The sequence below is a fragment of the Taeniopygia guttata genome, chromosome 12 (assembly GCF_048771995.1).
Source record: "Taeniopygia guttata chromosome 12, bTaeGut7.mat, whole genome shotgun sequence".
Taxonomy (NCBI): domain Eukaryota; kingdom Metazoa; phylum Chordata; class Aves; order Passeriformes; family Estrildidae; genus Taeniopygia; species Taeniopygia guttata.
In genome coordinates, this window is record NC_133037.1 from 8778218 (window position 1) to 8792334 (window position 14117).

General features: G+C 65.2%; 3 protein-coding genes and 2 non-coding genes across 8 annotated transcripts; 2 read left to right on the forward strand and 3 right to left on the reverse strand.

Annotated features, from left to right (window-relative positions):
- Positions 1-2: 2 nt before the first annotated feature.
- On the forward strand, positions 3-4962 carry WDR6 (WD repeat domain 6). Of its 2 annotated transcripts, none has more exons than XR_012057899.1 (6): positions 3-129; positions 201-2616; positions 2902-2997; positions 3193-3309; positions 3440-3616; positions 3698-3727. XR_012057899.1 is itself a non-coding variant. In XM_030282947.4 (6 exons), the coding sequence occupies exons 1-6, from the start codon at positions 21-23 to the stop codon at positions 4186-4188; spliced, it is 3348 nt and encodes a 1115-aa protein (XP_030138807.4). In that variant the 5' UTR covers positions 3-20; the 3' UTR covers positions 4189-4962. The 2 variants fall into 2 exon arrangements, 1 of the variants encoding a protein (XP_030138807.4); XM_030282947.4 differs by having other exon boundaries at positions 3498-3616; positions 3698-4962.
- Positions 4831-10979, reverse strand: DALRD3 (DALR anticodon binding domain containing 3). Of its 3 annotated transcripts, XM_072934754.1 has the most exons (14): positions 10850-10947; positions 8477-9404; positions 8060-8349; positions 7698-7969; positions 7418-7476; positions 7198-7320; positions 7003-7073; positions 6850-6908; positions 6450-6532; positions 6225-6348; positions 6078-6136; positions 5858-5971; positions 5567-5635; positions 4831-5404 (listed from the first exon to the last, which is right to left on the reverse strand). In XM_072934754.1, the coding sequence occupies exons 2-14, from the start codon at positions 8927-8929 to the stop codon at positions 5285-5287; spliced, it is 1896 nt and encodes a 631-aa protein (XP_072790855.1). In that variant the 5' UTR covers positions 8930-9404; positions 10850-10947; the 3' UTR covers positions 4831-5284. The 3 variants fall into 3 exon arrangements, with proteins under 3 accessions (XP_072790855.1, XP_030138810.4, XP_072790856.1); XM_030282950.4 differs by lacking the exon at positions 10850-10947 and having other exon boundaries at positions 8477-8721; XM_072934755.1 differs by lacking the exons at positions 4831-5404; positions 5567-5635; positions 5858-5971; ... (1 more) ...; positions 6225-6348; positions 6450-6532 and adding an exon at positions 6539-6741 and having other exon boundaries at positions 10850-10979.
- On the reverse strand, positions 9941-10092 carry MIR2970 (microRNA mir-2970). The gene is given in 1 exon segment (NR_048978.1): positions 9941-10092. It is a non-coding gene; the product is annotated as a microRNA mir-2970 (primary transcript).
- On the reverse strand, positions 10215-10303 carry MIR425 (microRNA mir-425). The gene has a single exon (NR_048970.1). It is a non-coding gene; the product is annotated as a microRNA mir-425 (primary transcript).
- A 1046-nt stretch (positions 10980-12025) lies between the features above and the next one.
- On the forward strand, positions 12026-13228 carry NDUFAF3 (NADH:ubiquinone oxidoreductase complex assembly factor 3). The gene is made up of 5 exons (XM_030282959.4): positions 12026-12146; positions 12280-12472; positions 12556-12622; positions 12763-12863; positions 12981-13228. The coding sequence occupies exons 1-5, from the start codon at positions 12097-12099 to the stop codon at positions 13071-13073; spliced, it is 504 nt and encodes a 167-aa protein (XP_030138819.1). The 5' UTR covers positions 12026-12096; the 3' UTR covers positions 13074-13228.
- The last annotated feature ends 889 nt before the right edge of the window (positions 13229-14117 follow it).

Below are 14117 nucleotides of genomic sequence, written 5' to 3' on the forward strand. Positions count from 1 at the left end.
TGGCACGTGGGACTCGGCCAATGAGCGCCCGGGGGAGCGGCGGCGGGGCCGGTGTGGCTAAGATGGAGTCGGTGGCTCTGGTGGCGCCGGTGACAGCGCTGGAGTTCGTGGGGGACGCGCTGCTGGCGGGTGAGCGCTTGCACCAGAACGGGAGGGGGGGCGGCGGGGCCGGCGGCGGCGGCTGACGCGGTGTCCCGCAGGTACAGGCCCGGAGGTGGTGGCGTTCCGGCTGAGCGGCGGCGGGCCGGCGGCGGCGGCGGGCCGGCGGAGCGTGCTGCGTGAGGCCACCGTGCAGGGGCTGCGGGCCGAGCCGGGGCCCGGGCCGGCGGCGCGAGTAGCGGTGTTCGGTGGGCGCTGGCTGGCAGTGCTGGCGGTGCGGCGCGGCGGAGCGGGCGGCGGGCCGCTGCTGGCGGCGTGCGGCGGCGGGGCCGCGCGGGAGCTCCGGGCGCGGGTGTGGGAGGCGCGCTGGGCGGCGGGCAGGCGGCTGGCGCTGGCGCTGGGCGGCGGGACCGTGGCGCTCTACGAGTGGTGGGGCGGCGGGCGCTGGCTGCGGCAGGCGAGCTGTGGCGGGGCCGGGGCGCTGCGCTGCGCCGTGCTGGCGGGGGTCAGCTGGGGGCGGCTGGCGCTGGCGGCCGGCACGGCGACGGGGGACGTGGTGGTGTGGCGGGCGGCGGCGGCGAAGGCCCCGCAGCGTCAGCTGCGCGGGCACCAGGGCGCGGTGCTGGCGCTCTGCTACGCGGCGTCGCGGGGTCTGCTCGCCTCCGCCTCCGAAGACCGCAGCGTGCGGCTGTGGGCCGTGGGCGAGTTGGGCGGCGGGGACGGGGCCGGCGCCTGCCTGCTGGTGTGCTACGGGCACGGGGGGCGAGTGGCCGCCGTGGTGCTGCGGGGGCCGCTCCCGCTCAGCGCCGGGGAGGACGGCGCCTGCCTGGAGTGGGGCGGCGGCGGCGGCGTGCGGCGGGCGCGGCGCGGGCACCGCGGGGCCCTGCGCGCCCTGGCCCTGCGCCCCGCTGGCGGCCGCGTGGCCACGGGCGGCGACGACGGCGGCGTCCGACTCTGGCAGCCCCGGCGGGAGGCCGCGGAGGCGGTCCCCGCTGTTGCGGCGCTGGGGTCCCGGGAGCGTCCGCGGGCCGTGCTGCTAGCGGGGCCGCGGCGGGTGCTGGTGCTGGGCGAGGCGGGCGGGCTGGCGGCATTCGAGGTGGCTCAGGGGCGCTGGACGCCGGTGCTGCACCCCGCCGCCAGCGGGCCCCGCGCCCTGCTGGCGGCCACCGCGCTGGACGGATGGGACGAGACGCTCTGCGCCGTGGCCGGCGGCGACGGGCGCCTCCTCCTTTTCGCCTTGAGCCGCCCCGGTGCCGCCGCCAAGCTCACGCTGTTCGAGGGGGCCGTGCACGGGCTGAGCTGGGCCCCCCGTCCCGGGCTGTCCCCCGATACCGCTGGTGCTCTCCTGGCCTCCGGTCCCGGCGGGGAGATGCTCTGGTTGGATGTCACCCACCGCCCCGGGCAGGCCCCCTGGGTGCAGCTCATGGGTCGGTACCTGCTGCCCCCCTGCAAGCAGCGCTGGCACACCTGTGCTGCCTTCTTGCCCCAGAAAGGGCTCCTGGTCTGTGGGGACCGCCGGGGCTCCCTCCTCCTCTTCTCTTGCAGCAGCTCCTTGGAGCGGGCTGCAGAAAGCACCAGCATTGTCAATGGTGGCACTGACCCCGTTGTTGAGGACTCCAGCAATGAGTTGGAGCCCTCTTGTTTGTTGCACAAAGGGGCTCTTCCTCTTGAGTCTCCACTGTCAGTGCTCTTTGGACTCCACGGGAAGACAGGAGTTACCTCAGTGACCATCCACAGGGGCTACATTTACAGCACGGGCCGGGATGGTGTCTACCGCCAGCTCCGCCTGCGGGACCAGCAGCTGGAGGTCCTGCAGAAGCACAGGCCCTGCAAAGGGCTGCAATGGATTGAGGAGCTGCACTTCACCTCGGATGGGGACCTGCTTGTGCTGGGCTTTCACGCTGACAACTTCGTGGTGTGGAGCAGCAGGACTGGCGAGAACATCCACTGCATCCCCTGCGGGGGCGGGCACCGCTCCTGGAGCTACTGCAGCAGCCCCTTGGCCGAGGTGTTTGCCTTTATCAAGTCTGGGGATGTGATGCTGTACCACCGTGAGGCCGAGCCCCGCGAGCAGCAAGTGCTGCTGCCATCCCTGCACGGGCGGGAGATCACCTGCGTGCGGCGCCTGGGGGCAGTGCAGGTGCCTGGCCGTGCCACCATTAACGTGTTTGTCACCGGCAGTGAGGACACCACGGCCTGTGTCCTGGTGCTCAGTGAGAACTCTCGGGCAGCTGTGCCCCTTGCCCGCCTCAGTGACCACATTTCCAGTGTGAGGACGTTGGCATTTGCCATGGGACCTGGAGATGAGAGCTTTGGTGATGAGGGCTTGTCTGCCCTGCTCTTCTCTGCAGGCGGCCGTGCACAGATTGAGTGCTACAGGCTGCTGTGCACTGGGGACACAGCGACTGAGAGTGCTGTGGCCTGCCAGGTCATCCACGTGGCTTCCCACCGGCTGGACAAGCACTGGGAACAGAAGAAGAACAGGCACAAACTTGTCAAGATGGACCCAGAGACAAGGTGATGATCAGGGACTGCCCAAGGCAGAACTAGTAGTGATCACAGTGTGGGAGGGTGTTGGGCATTGCACAGGCCTCCACTGGAATACCTGCTCTGTACAGCTGCAGGTTCAGCTGAGACAGAGAGGGCCAATGTGGCTTCATTTGTGATTCCTGGCGTGATTCCTGGCCTGTGGGCCAGTGCCCTGTGGGCCTCAAGGGGCTTTTGGTGCTAGGGAAAGGCTCAGGGCTACTCTCCTGGGCCAGCCCCACAGAGGTGTTGGTGAATGTTGTGTCTTTGCTGTAGGTACATGTCCCTGTCAGTTGTGCCTGGGACGAGCACCAAGCAGTTGCCAACACCCTGGAAATTCCTGGCTGCTGCCTGCAGTGATGCATCAGTCCGGTGAGGAGCCATCATGGGGCCTGACAGGGAGAATGGAACCGGTGATGGCAGCAGAGCAGGCTCAAAACAAGAGGCTGCTGCTATGGGACGTGGCCTCCTCTGAACTGGCCATAAGACAGTGCATGGTGGGAAATGGGGCAGTGGAGCCACAAGCTCCTACTCTCCCACAGCCAACTGCTCTCTGCTCCATTACAGGATCTTTGGGCTGCTGGAGGCTGCTCGGAAGTTGGTGCTGGTGGCAGAATCATTTCACCACCAGCGCTGTGTGCTGAAGGTGGAAGCGTTCCTGCATACATGGGCAGGAGGGGAGAGGTGAGCCCCGAATGCTGGGCTGCAGTCGATGGGCTCTGGAGAGAAATGTCTGTCCTTGAAGGGATGGCAGCTCAGCAGGCAGAGGGAAGGGAGAAGTTAATCCCTGGGGGCTGTTCTGCCACTTCCACAGATATCAGTGGGGACCCTCAGGGCTGCAGCCAGAGACTCCCTCTACATTCCTGTTCTAGGAGGCACCTCCTGTGCAGTGCAGCCACTGATGGCAGCATTGCCTTTTGGGACATCACCGGCCCCATCATGGATGCAGCAGATGCCCTGCACCAAGCAGAGGGAGAGATGCAGCCCTTGGGTGAGTGCTGCTGCCCCACAGCTCTTCTGCTCCCTCTGACCAAGGTGAGCGTTGCTCTCCTGACCGAGCCTGTCTACCCAGGCCTGGGCGCCCCGCTGGTCACCATCATGGCCCACAGCTGTGGCGTGAACAGCCTTCACATCCGTGAGACACCCGAGGGACAGTACCTGGTGGCCAGTGGCAGTGATGATGGCTCCATCCATGTCTGCCTGCTGGAGGTATCCCTGGGCAGGGATGAGGCCATGGCAGGAAGCTGCCTGCAGGTCCTGGAGCGGGTGTCCAGGCCCTGTGCCCACGCTGCCCACGTGACGGGGATCCGGGTGCTGCGGCCAGACCTGCTGCTCTCCGCCTCAGTGGACCAGCGCCTGACACTGTGGAACTGCAGCCAAAGCGGGCTGGTGCCCCTCAGCACCACCTTCTTCCATGTGCCTGACCTAGCCGAGCTGGACTGCTGGGAGGTGGTGGATGCTGGGGGTGAGCTGCGGTACTACTGTGTGCTCTGTGGGCAGGGCCTGGAGATGCTGTGCGGCACAGCCTCCTCCAAATCTCCTCCACAAGAGGCTCCTCTCTAATGGGGCAGGTGTGTGACACATCCAGGTCCCTGCCTGCATTTGGAGGGCACCCTACACTTGGGCTTTGCCCATTACTGTGGCCCCTGCCTTTAGGCACATGCCATGGTTGTGGTGCTTGAGGCCAGTGGTCTCTGGGAAGAAGGCAGATGAGATCCATCCTGGACAAGCCTGGGCCTTCCCCATGAAGTAAGGAAGTGGGGCTATTACTCCTCGCTGCCCAAGAGCAGCTCTTCCTCTGCAAGGTGTGAAGGACGCATGTCAGCTTTCCAGTCTTGGCGTCAGAGAAGAACCTTGCTTGGGTGGGCACTGAGGACATGGCCCAGCCCTGGGAGCTTGAGAGCAGCAGAAGGCCTGGAAGGGTCAGGGATGGGTGTGACACGCGGTGGGCTGCAGCCTTGTGTGTCCACGGACAGCACTTTGGGACAGTCCTGACCCAGCAGTGGTGAGGATGGTGCTGATATGCACAGGGACACTGATCATCCACAGCAGCACTCTGTGGCTGGGGGTGTTGCTGGGCTGCCCACAAATACCACCCCCCTCAGGCCAAGTGGGTTTTTCCTGCATAGCAGCAGACCCAGGATAGTCAGACCAAAGGAAGGAAGGAACGAAAGAAGGACAAACAACCCTGAGGTCAGACACGTAGAGGGTTTGTCCAGCAACAAGTGTATTGGACCCCAGTACTGGGGCCTGGCTCAGAGCCCAACAGGAGTCTGGAGCCTCAGGAGCTCCCTGCCAGCACGGAGCACCTTTCAATAAAGTTTTGAGAGAAGTGAAGTTGGCATTTGTCTTTGTGGTGACTGGTCCCTGCTGCCACTTCCCCAGCACTCCCAGCTCAGCTTCTGGGGTGCCACAGGAGCCCTTCTCCCTTCTGCTGGTGTGGATGTGAAGGGCTATCCATGTCCCACACTGGACACAGCTACACAGAGCACAGACCAATCCCCAAACACCATGGACCATGGGAAGGGAAGCACCTCCATGGGGCTGAATTGTGCCTTGCCTGCCACCAGAGCAGCCAGGACAGTGTGCCCTGTTCTGCCCCCGCAACATGTGGTGTGTAGGTGACTGTCACACCATGGTACAGCTCTTCAGGGGTGGCTTAGATCTGGCTGAGGGGAGGGAGGTGTAGGGTTGCCAGTGCGCTGTGGAACACATCCCTCACTGCTCCCAGCAGCTGGAGGCGAGCAAACATCTGGTCAAAGAGATGAGGGACCGGCTCCTGCAGGGAGAAAGGAGAAAGCCTCTACAAGGCTGCTGCCTGTGCATCATTGGAGGATGGGACAGGGGACCATCACACTCCTGGCACCATTCCCCCCAAGAGCACTGCAGCCCCAAAAGGACTGCAGGGCCACAAGGCTGTAGGCTGGGACACCTAACTCACCCCCAGGATGTGCACCCGGTTGTAGTAGGAGCTGAAATCCATGCTGAGCTGGATCAGGAACTTGCACACCTACAAGGCAGAGACATTCTCAGGGCACAGTGAATTCTGGCTGGTCTTGTGCCCTCGCCCACCCCAAGCACATCAGGAATTGCCCCATGGGCATTGCCATCTATTCTCTCAGCACTGTCCCTGTGTTGCTCACTGATGGGCAGCACCTGCTGGCATGGAGCTTTGCCCTGGGCTGGGACTGCTGGAGCAGCATCCATGGATGCTATGGCACATGGCACTTACTGCCTCTGTGTTGGCAGTGATCCGGATCCCCTTGGAGGACATGGGCAGCTGTGCTGCCTGCTGCAGGACTTCAGGGAAGGGCAGGAGATAGTTGAAGAGCAGGAGCCATTCACCCTGTGAAGGCATTACATGTCTAAGTGTCAGGTCCTCCTGGGTCAGTAGCATCCATTACCAGAGCTGAGGATGCACAGGTCCCCCCATTCCTCATCTCAGCACTCACCTCTTCTCGGAGGCAGGAGAAGTTCAGTTCAGACACTGGTGGCAGAGGTGGATATGTGCCTGGAAAGCAGGGAGACTGTTGTGCCCAAAGAAGCCCCTGTGGCTCCAGAAGTGGCTGTAGGGAGAGGGTGGTGGGGCTGGTGCTCACCCCGCTCCACAGCCCGCTGGAAGGTGTTGAAGAGCGTGGCCAGTCGTGCACAGTTGTACATCACAAAGGCACCGCTCTTTGTTCCCTTTGTGGAGATGCTGTTGTTCTCCAGGTCCAGGGTGATCTGAGGGCAGGGAGAAGTCACAGTCCAGGCTGCTCAGCACAGATCCACTCCGCTGTTCTCACAGCCTGCCAGCCCTGGCTCCATGCAAGCCGCTGTCCTACCTGACTCCGGTGAGCAGTGCTCAGCATCTCAAACCTGATGGCAGCCACTGTCAGGGTATCAATCACCTCTGTCCAGGCCTCGTCTGTGGAGAATGTAGGTGCCATCATGCACAGCCTGCTCCATTCCCATGTACTGATATCCCTAGCACCCAGGCAGGACACGCCTGCCAGGACCAGGTAGTGGTTGAGGACCACCACACCGCTGGCCCTGGCTCCCATCAGGAGTTGCTCTGTGCCAGTGCCCTGGATGTTCTGATGCCTTCCCAAAGCAAGGGCAACACCTGGCTTGATCCTGGAGGGGAGAAGGAGCACCCTGCAGGTGCAGCCCCCCTGCCTGTGGACTCATGGGATCAATGAAGTGGGATGGAGCAGCATCCATGCATGGGGCCCCAGCTCTCACCTTGTGCAAGCTCCCCATACTTTATCACGGAGGCTTCATACATCTGGTGCTTCCGGAGCCTGGGTGAAAAAGAGCCACCTGCTGTGGGCTGAGCTGGCCCACAGGGAGCCTTAGCAGGAGAGAAAGCAGCAGGTGCCTTGTACACCAGCTTACTGGAAGTACTGGTCTGCCCCAATGGGTGATGAGGGGTTGGTCACCTTCACTGGCCCACAGACAAGGTGTTTCTGAAAGACAGAGAGGCTGAGGCTGGGAACTGAGTGAAATCCAGCCCTGTTCTAAATCTAGTCATGAGCCAAGGATGGATGCTGGGGGCCACACTGAGAAGGATCAGAGGTTGCTCTTGCCCACCTGCAAAGCTGTGTGGGCTCCTTGATCCAAAATCCTCCAGAGCACATCCAGCTGCTGCTGCTGGAATTCCTCCTCACAGTTCACCACGTGCACGATGCTGCAGCAACTGCTCTGGCCTTTGGCCTGCAGCAGAGCACAACAAGGAGCTCAAACCTATTGCCTGGCAGAAGGGAAGGACACTTGGGAAGCGAGAGGAAAGCAGTGCTATGGGGTAACTCACTGGGCACTGCAGAACAGCTTCCTGCAGCTCAGCCAAGGACCGCAGTGTCCTCTCTGTCACTAAAAGAAGGAGGGACACAAAATGGGACATGGGGTTCTCCACCCCCCACTATTGGGTCTGCCCCAGGCTCAAACCAGACTGAAGGGGAACAAGAAGTGAAAGCCATTTGTATCCGCCACCCCACCTTATTTTTTGTAAAAACACCTGAAAGGAAACAGGCCTTTTTGCACCCATTCTACCCCCACTGCCACACCCGAGCTGTTGTACATGCGAAGCTCACCGAGAAGCACATCTAGATTGGGGTCGTAGCCCAACAAGCCCTGCTGCTCCACGAAGCTCTTCAGGTGCACCTTACAGATGACACCCTCGGCTGTGCCCGGCCCCTGCTCACAGGCTGCGGCACAGGGGCACCGGCCCAGCACCGCCTTCAAGGCCGAGATAGCATCAGTGAGGGACGAGCCAGCGGAGCCGGAGGGCCAAGAGATGCGGAGTTGCCGCAGGACGTCCCAGCTCCCCTCCTCGCTGAGCGCAGGGACCAGGCGGACGTGGACCCTGTGAGAGAGGGCGAGGCAGGCGCTGGTAGCGGCGGGCGCTGCGGTGAGGGGCCGGGAAGGCCGGGAGCAGGCGGGATCAGGCACTCACCCCTGGGCGCGCAGCAGCTGGGCCAGGTGGTCGGCCAGCAGGACGGAGCGCAGGTGGCGGGGCCGCGGGGCGCCGGGGCCGCGCAGTGCCGGGCAGTGCAGCACCACGCAGCCCGCCCGCGCCCCCGCCGCGGGAGGGGCCGGGCCGGGCAGCGGCCCCAGCAGGCGCTGGAAGGCCTCGGGGCGCCGCACCTGCACCGCCAGCCCCGCCGGCGTCTGCCGGCACCCCCGCAGCGGCAGCACCGCCGGGCCCCGCAGCGACAGCACCGCCGACACGGCCTCGGGGGGCACCTGCGGGCGGAGGGCGGGGAGGGGTCCGGGCTGCACGGGCACAGGGCAGAGGCATCCCCGGCCCCATCCAAGAGCTCCCGCAAATCCCCGCTCCCGAGCCAGCCCTGCCCGCGCCGCCGCGGCCTACCTGCCCGCCGGGAAAGGCGGCGCTCAGCGCGGCCCGCGGCGCCAGGAAATCCCGGTGGCGCAGGTTGCGGGCGCCGCTCTCCTTCACCCAGAGCGCGGCGGGCCGCCCCAGGGCCCCGTTCAGCGCCCGCAGCGTCGCCGCCACCCCCGGGCGGCCCTCGGCCATCTCCTCGCCCATCGCGGCACCGGAGGTGACGTCCCGCCTCGCCCAGGAGGCCGCCATGTTGCGCGCGGCGCGCGGCGCTCCCCGGCGGCCATCTTGGTCACGGGCGCGCGGCCGGGCAGGGCGGCCATCTTGGGGGACGGCGCGGAGCCACCATGGTGGGTGTGGCGGGCAGCGGCGCCGCCATGGCGGGTGTGTCAGGGCAGCGCCACAGGGCTGCAAACAGGCACCCCGCATGGCCCCAGAGGGTGTCAGTCCGCTCAGCCTCACCCAGCGGGGCCATGGTGTCATCCTCAGGTGTGCAGGAGTGGTATCCCCTCCTCTCCAAAACTGGGGAGCGCAGACCTAAAACCCTGAGGAACAGAGCAGGAGCCAGAGGCCGTGCCGGGGTCAGGGAGGACTGGGCAGAACCGGGCTGCCCGGGGCAGGGAGTGCAGCGCAGCCCTGGGCATGGCCCACCACCCTGAACTGTGGTGGGAAGGGAGCTCTGGATGGGCTGGAGTGTGTGAGGCAGACCACAGCTGTGAGCATGGTGTCACTTGGCAGACCCTGACTGGCCAGTCCAGCCTGTCCACCATGAGCCCCAGGGCTTGGCTGGACTCGGACACAACGGCTGAGGAACAGCAGCAGCAGCCATGTGCCTGGCATGGGCTCTGCCCGGCACAGCGATGAGCAGCTGCGGGTGCACACCCTGCAATGTTCTCCATGCCTGCCCCAGTGGGCTGCTCTCCTGTCCAGCACATGAGCAGTGTCCCGCTTATCAGCCCTAGGAAGAAGGAAGTGGAAGCGATTAGATCACGCCATCGTGGTCTTGATTACATCTGCAGAGCTGAGCTGCTCCACAGCAATGGTTCGAGCACGGATCTGACAGAAAGCTCACACTGCTGGCCAGCTCCCTGACAAGTGCGCCAGTGGCTGCTGAACTGGGCACAGGGCAAGGGCCCAGCACACCCCCAGCCCCAGGGCACCAAGCCTGATTGACAGGGAGCAGGAAGCACCAAACCCCACCACAACACGGAGCTAGGGACGTCCCTTTCTACCCTGCCCTTCCTGCCCTCCCCGTTAAGGCAGATGGGGGGGGTGGGGGAAAGGAAGGAGCTCTGCCCGCAGGGCCCAAACCGGTTCCTCCAGGGCTTGTGTGCATGGGGGAAAAGGGGGGCGGGAGCAGGGCAAGGGCAGATCCTGCTGCATGGGCTCTTCCAGGAATGCAACAACTGGCTTTGGGGCTCCTCAGGGAGCTGTGGAGCCCCAGGGCTGCAGCCCACAGCCAGTGAGAATCTGCAGCCCCAGGGCTGGAGTGAGAACATGTCCCCCAGCCATGCCATGGTGGGGTGCTCCCTGCACCACCCACAGCCAAGAGGTGATCTGAGAATTGCTGCTCACACCAGACCAACTGCTGACTGTCCGCAGGGCAGGAGCTGCCCAGAACCCCTGCCTGGCCAGAGGGACTTGCTGCACCTTTTGTCACTACTCAAGGTGGGTCCAGGCTGGATCTGTCCACATCCCCAGTGTCCCTGCAGGCTGCCCACGTGGGCCCTGGCAGCGCAGTGGTCTGGGGAGGGCTCTCGGAGGCGCCGAAAGAGCTTTGGAAAGACACGACATCCCCGATGGCTCTCTGGCTGCTGGCTCAGCGGGAGTGATCGTGTCATTCCAAAGCCATCTCTCTCCAGGGGCTGGATCCTGCCCACCCCTGCAGGCACTGCGGTGCTGCGAGGGCCGGCATGGGCAGGAAGTTTGGCAGTACCACATAGCCTGCACCAGCGTGGTGCAGGGGACCACAGCCACCCTGTGGCCAGGGAGCCATGCTCCCCATACTCTCCCAGGAAGCCAGATGCTATTTTTAGCTGTTTGGGGCATATGAAATAAGAGCCTCCTAGCTCGGTGCAGGGGCTGAGCCACGAGGCTGGACACCGGTGATCCTCCATCCTGACACCACCCTTCTTCCAGTGTGGCCCCAGGCGCTGCCCCAGCCCCGGGAGGGGTTGCAGTGGGACAGAGGCTCGGTGGTGGGTAGGGGTGGGGGCGTGTGGGGCGAGGCGGTGGCGGGAGCGCGGGTAACGAAACCCCAGCGCAGCTGGGCACAGCGGGGACAGCTGCTTTTGGGATTCCGTTGCCCGCGCTGGCGCCGCGGAGCGATGGGCACAGGCACCACGGCCATGCCACCCCGACCCTGGGGCAGTCGGTGGGCCAGGAGGGGAGAGGGCGACTTACCGGCGGGGAGCGGGGCGGAGGAGATGCGTGGGAGCCACTGCAGGGCCGTTGTGATCGGGGGTGCCGGCAGAGACCGGGGTTGTGCTGCCGGCTCCCCCCGCGCCGCGGGCCGGGTGCCAATGGGAGGGCGGCACAGCCGAGCCAAAAGGAAACGGCTCCGAACAAAGCCCCGGTGGGGCTGGAGCAACTGGTGCCAGCCCATCAGCCCCCGACGGAGCCCGGAAACACGAGCCGGCCCCGAGGGAGGGCACCTGCCCCGGCACCTGCGCCCAGAGGCGGCACGGCCCGGTCCGGCCCCGCCGCTGCCGGCGCCTCCAGCCCTCCGCCCCGGCGAGGAGCCCTCGGCAACACCATGGGGGAATTCAAACCGCGTGGGGAACCCCACCGGCCCCGTGGGGAGCTCCGCGGTGTTGCCCGGGGATCCCTGGGACCCTGCGCTGGCCAAGGCTGCCGGCTGTGGGAATTCCTGATGCCTCCAGCACGGCACGGTGGCGGGAAATGCTCCGCCGCCACTGCTGGGGAGCTTCCTGGTGGCCCCCGCAACGTCAGGCTACGGCTGGCCCCGGGTGGGTGACACAGGTGGGGGACGCGGGTCCCCTGTCCCAGGGCACTCTGAGCCCGCAGTGCCACCGGCCCCACCGAACGCGGCAGGAGGAGGGCTGAGGGTGCAGCTGGAGGTTCCGGCGGTAGCTCCGGGGGTTCAGCCCCGACTGGCAACAGCCGCCCGCAGTGGGGCACACGGGGAACTGGGGCGCCGTGCCGAGCCTGGGGCAGCCCTGGGGCACCGGCGGGGCCGGGCCAGGAGCGCAGCCGAGACCCGGGCCCGCTCCCTCCCTCCCGGGGAGCCGCCCGCTCCCCTCTCACCTCCGGCCCCGCAGCCTTCGGCATAGCAGCCCGGGCCGGTCCACAGCCCCTCCCGGCGGCGGGGTCGGGGCGGCGGAGTCGGGGAGGCTCCAGCGGGACACCCCGCTCCCGCCGTGCCGCTCCCGCCCTGCCACCGGCCGCTTTCAGTTTCGCTCCGGCGCCCACCTGGGCTCTGCGGGTCGGACGCGCCCGGGCGCGGAGGCAGCGGGTGTGTGAGTGTCGCTGCCCTCCCGTCCCTCAGGACCCCGGGCGGGGCACCCCGAGGGCTCTCCGGGAGCCCCGGTCCGGTCCCGCTCCCCCGGTGGCGCTGTCCCGGCCCCGGCCGCCGGGGGGCGGTAGCGGCGGGGGCGGGGCCGCGCGGCGGTTCCGGCGGGGTCGCGGCCATGGCGGCGCTGCGGCGGCTGGTGCCGGCGGTCGGGCGGGCGGCGGCCAGGTACCGGCACCGGGCTGCCCTGCGGCCGGCACCGGGCTGTCCTGCGGCCGCGGGAGGCGCCTGTAGGATGCCGTAGGGTGTTTGGGAGGCGTCCGTGGGTCCCACGTGTCCCAGCTGCTCACTCTCCCCGCAGAGCGCCGTGCCGGGGTCACCGACTCACTCCGGCGGATGATGAGCTATACCAGCGGACGCGGGTGATGGTGCTGGAGCCGGAGTCCCCCAACATCATGTTCATCGAGGGCTACAGCACCCGCGGCTTCACCATCAGCGGAGACTTGGTGGTGGGGCCCTGCGCCGTCCTGCCCCGCAGCATCCTCCAGTGGAACGTGAGTACCGGGCGGCGGGGCGGGCGCTGCCGGTCGCCCCGCAGCCGGGGCGGTTCCCCTGAGCGCCCGCCGTGTCCCCGCAGGTTGGCTCCCACCGGGACATCTCGCACGAGAGTCTGTCGCTGTTCCGGCTGCTGGAGCCCCAGATCGGTACGCGGGGCGCGGGCTGCCCCCTTCGGGCTCCTGTCGAGGTGGCTGTGCGGGAGCCATCGGTGCCTGCAGCCCCGGCAGGTGTGGGCCGAGGCAGCTCCAGTGCTGCCCTGCCCACCCTTCTCTTGCCCTGCTTGCAGAGATCCTGGTGCTGGGCACAGGGGACAGGGTGGAGCGGCTCCATCCCGCCATGCTGAAGCAGATGCGGGAGTGCGGGATTGCTGTGGAGGTGCAGGACACGGTAAGGGTGAGCACAGGCAGCACCCCATTGAAAAGGAGGGGGTCATGTGCCGTGTGGGGAAGGGCCGAGTCTCCTTTCTGAGGGCCGGAGCTTCACTCACTCCTTTTCTATTCACAGGCGAATGCGTGTGCAACCTTCAACTTCCTAATGAATGAAAGGCGTGTGGTGGCTGCTGGGCTCATCCCCCCGCGGGGCACCTACGGGGTGTAGGCACTGCTGGCCATGCCCATGGGCTGAGTGGTTCTTCCCCTGCCTGCCTGAAGCCCGCGAGGGTCACTGCTCCCAACTGAGAAACGCTCCGTAGTGAACTGATGGCTCTGCACTCAGGAGGGCTGTGAAATACACGGGCTTAGCTCTTTCCTGCAGTCCCTGGCTTCTTGGCCTCCCTGCCAGTCTGGGCTGCAGGCTGTGGGGCACAGCACAAGGCTTTGCTGGCAGCACTGCTCCCACAGCCCTGCCAAGGTCATGCCCCACACCTTGGCAAGAATCCTCACCTGAGGGAGGATGAAGGCTGGTGGGGTGAGCTGTACATCCCCAGGCACATCTGGAGGAAAATACATGTAAATAGAAAGTACAAGAAATTGTGTGCTGGTTAATGCACTGCACATTGAGGCTGTAACAAATTGATGGGACATGTGCTCACCTTGGGCACTGGGATGCCATGTGCCAGCAGCTTCCTGAGCACAGCCAGCACCAGCAACTAGTGTGTCCCAGCTGGTGCTGGCCTGGCTTGGGCTCTCCAGTGGAGCTGTGTACTGCCCCAGCACACATGTCCCTTGGGCAGTGTTGGTCCAAGGGTGCTGCACCCCCTTTCACTGAAGGCTCAAACTCCAGCAGGGGACTTGGAAAGGGTCCCTGTCCTGAACTGGATGGTTCATAATTGGGGATGTCATCCCTGGGGAAGAGAGTACATGTACCTAATGGCAGCCTCATGGCCTGAACTCTGCCACTTTGGCAGGCAAAGGCAGGGGATGCAGCTGCAAGGTTAGGGTGGCTTTGCTTAGCAAGTGTCTTCATGAGTGTGTGATACCAACACCATGACATTATAGTCAAGGCTCTGGTTTTAGTGTATAAATCAAATTTGACATCCCCAAACCACTGATGGTAAACACACTCTTCAGCAGGAGTAATGTGTGGGACACATACAACTGATACAGGTGTGAAATACTTCTGGGCTCCTGGCACAGATAAACTTGCCAAGCCAGGGAAGTTTGCACTGCTCAGGCCTGCAGAAATGCAGACCAGCTCCTTTAT

Coding starts and splice junctions, on each gene's coding strand:
- WDR6 (XM_030282947.4), top strand. CDS start 21: ATGAGCGCCCGGGGGAGCGGCGGCGGGGCCGGTGTGGCTAAGATGGAG. Junction 130..200: donor GGGGGACGCGCTGCTGGCGG/GTGAGCGCTTGC, acceptor GGTGTCCCGCAG/GTACAGGCCCGGAGGTGGTG. Junction 3,617..3,697: donor GGGAGAGATGCAGCCCTTGG/GTGAGTGCTGCT, acceptor CTGTCTACCCAG/GCCTGGGCGCCCCGCTGGTC.
- DALRD3 (XM_072934754.1), bottom strand. CDS start 8,929: ATGACACCATGGCCCCGCTGGGTGAGGCTGAGCGGACTGACACCCTCT. Junction 6,533..6,849: donor GTATGGGGAGCTTGCACAAG/GTGAGAGCTGGG, acceptor CATTCTCCACAG/ACGAGGCCTGGACAGAGGTG. Junction 5,972..6,077: donor TCTCCTGCCTCCGAGAAGAG/GTGAGTGCTGAG, acceptor ATGCCTTCACAG/GGTGAATGGCTCCTGCTCTT.
- NDUFAF3 (XM_030282959.4), top strand. CDS start 12,097: ATGGCGGCGCTGCGGCGGCTGGTGCCGGCGGTCGGGCGGGCGGCGGCC. Junction 12,147..12,279: donor GTCGGGCGGGCGGCGGCCAG/GTACCGGCACCG, acceptor CTCTCCCCGCAG/AGCGCCGTGCCGGGGTCACC. Junction 12,864..12,980: donor CTGTGGAGGTGCAGGACACG/GTAAGGGTGAGC, acceptor TTCTATTCACAG/GCGAATGCGTGTGCAACCTT.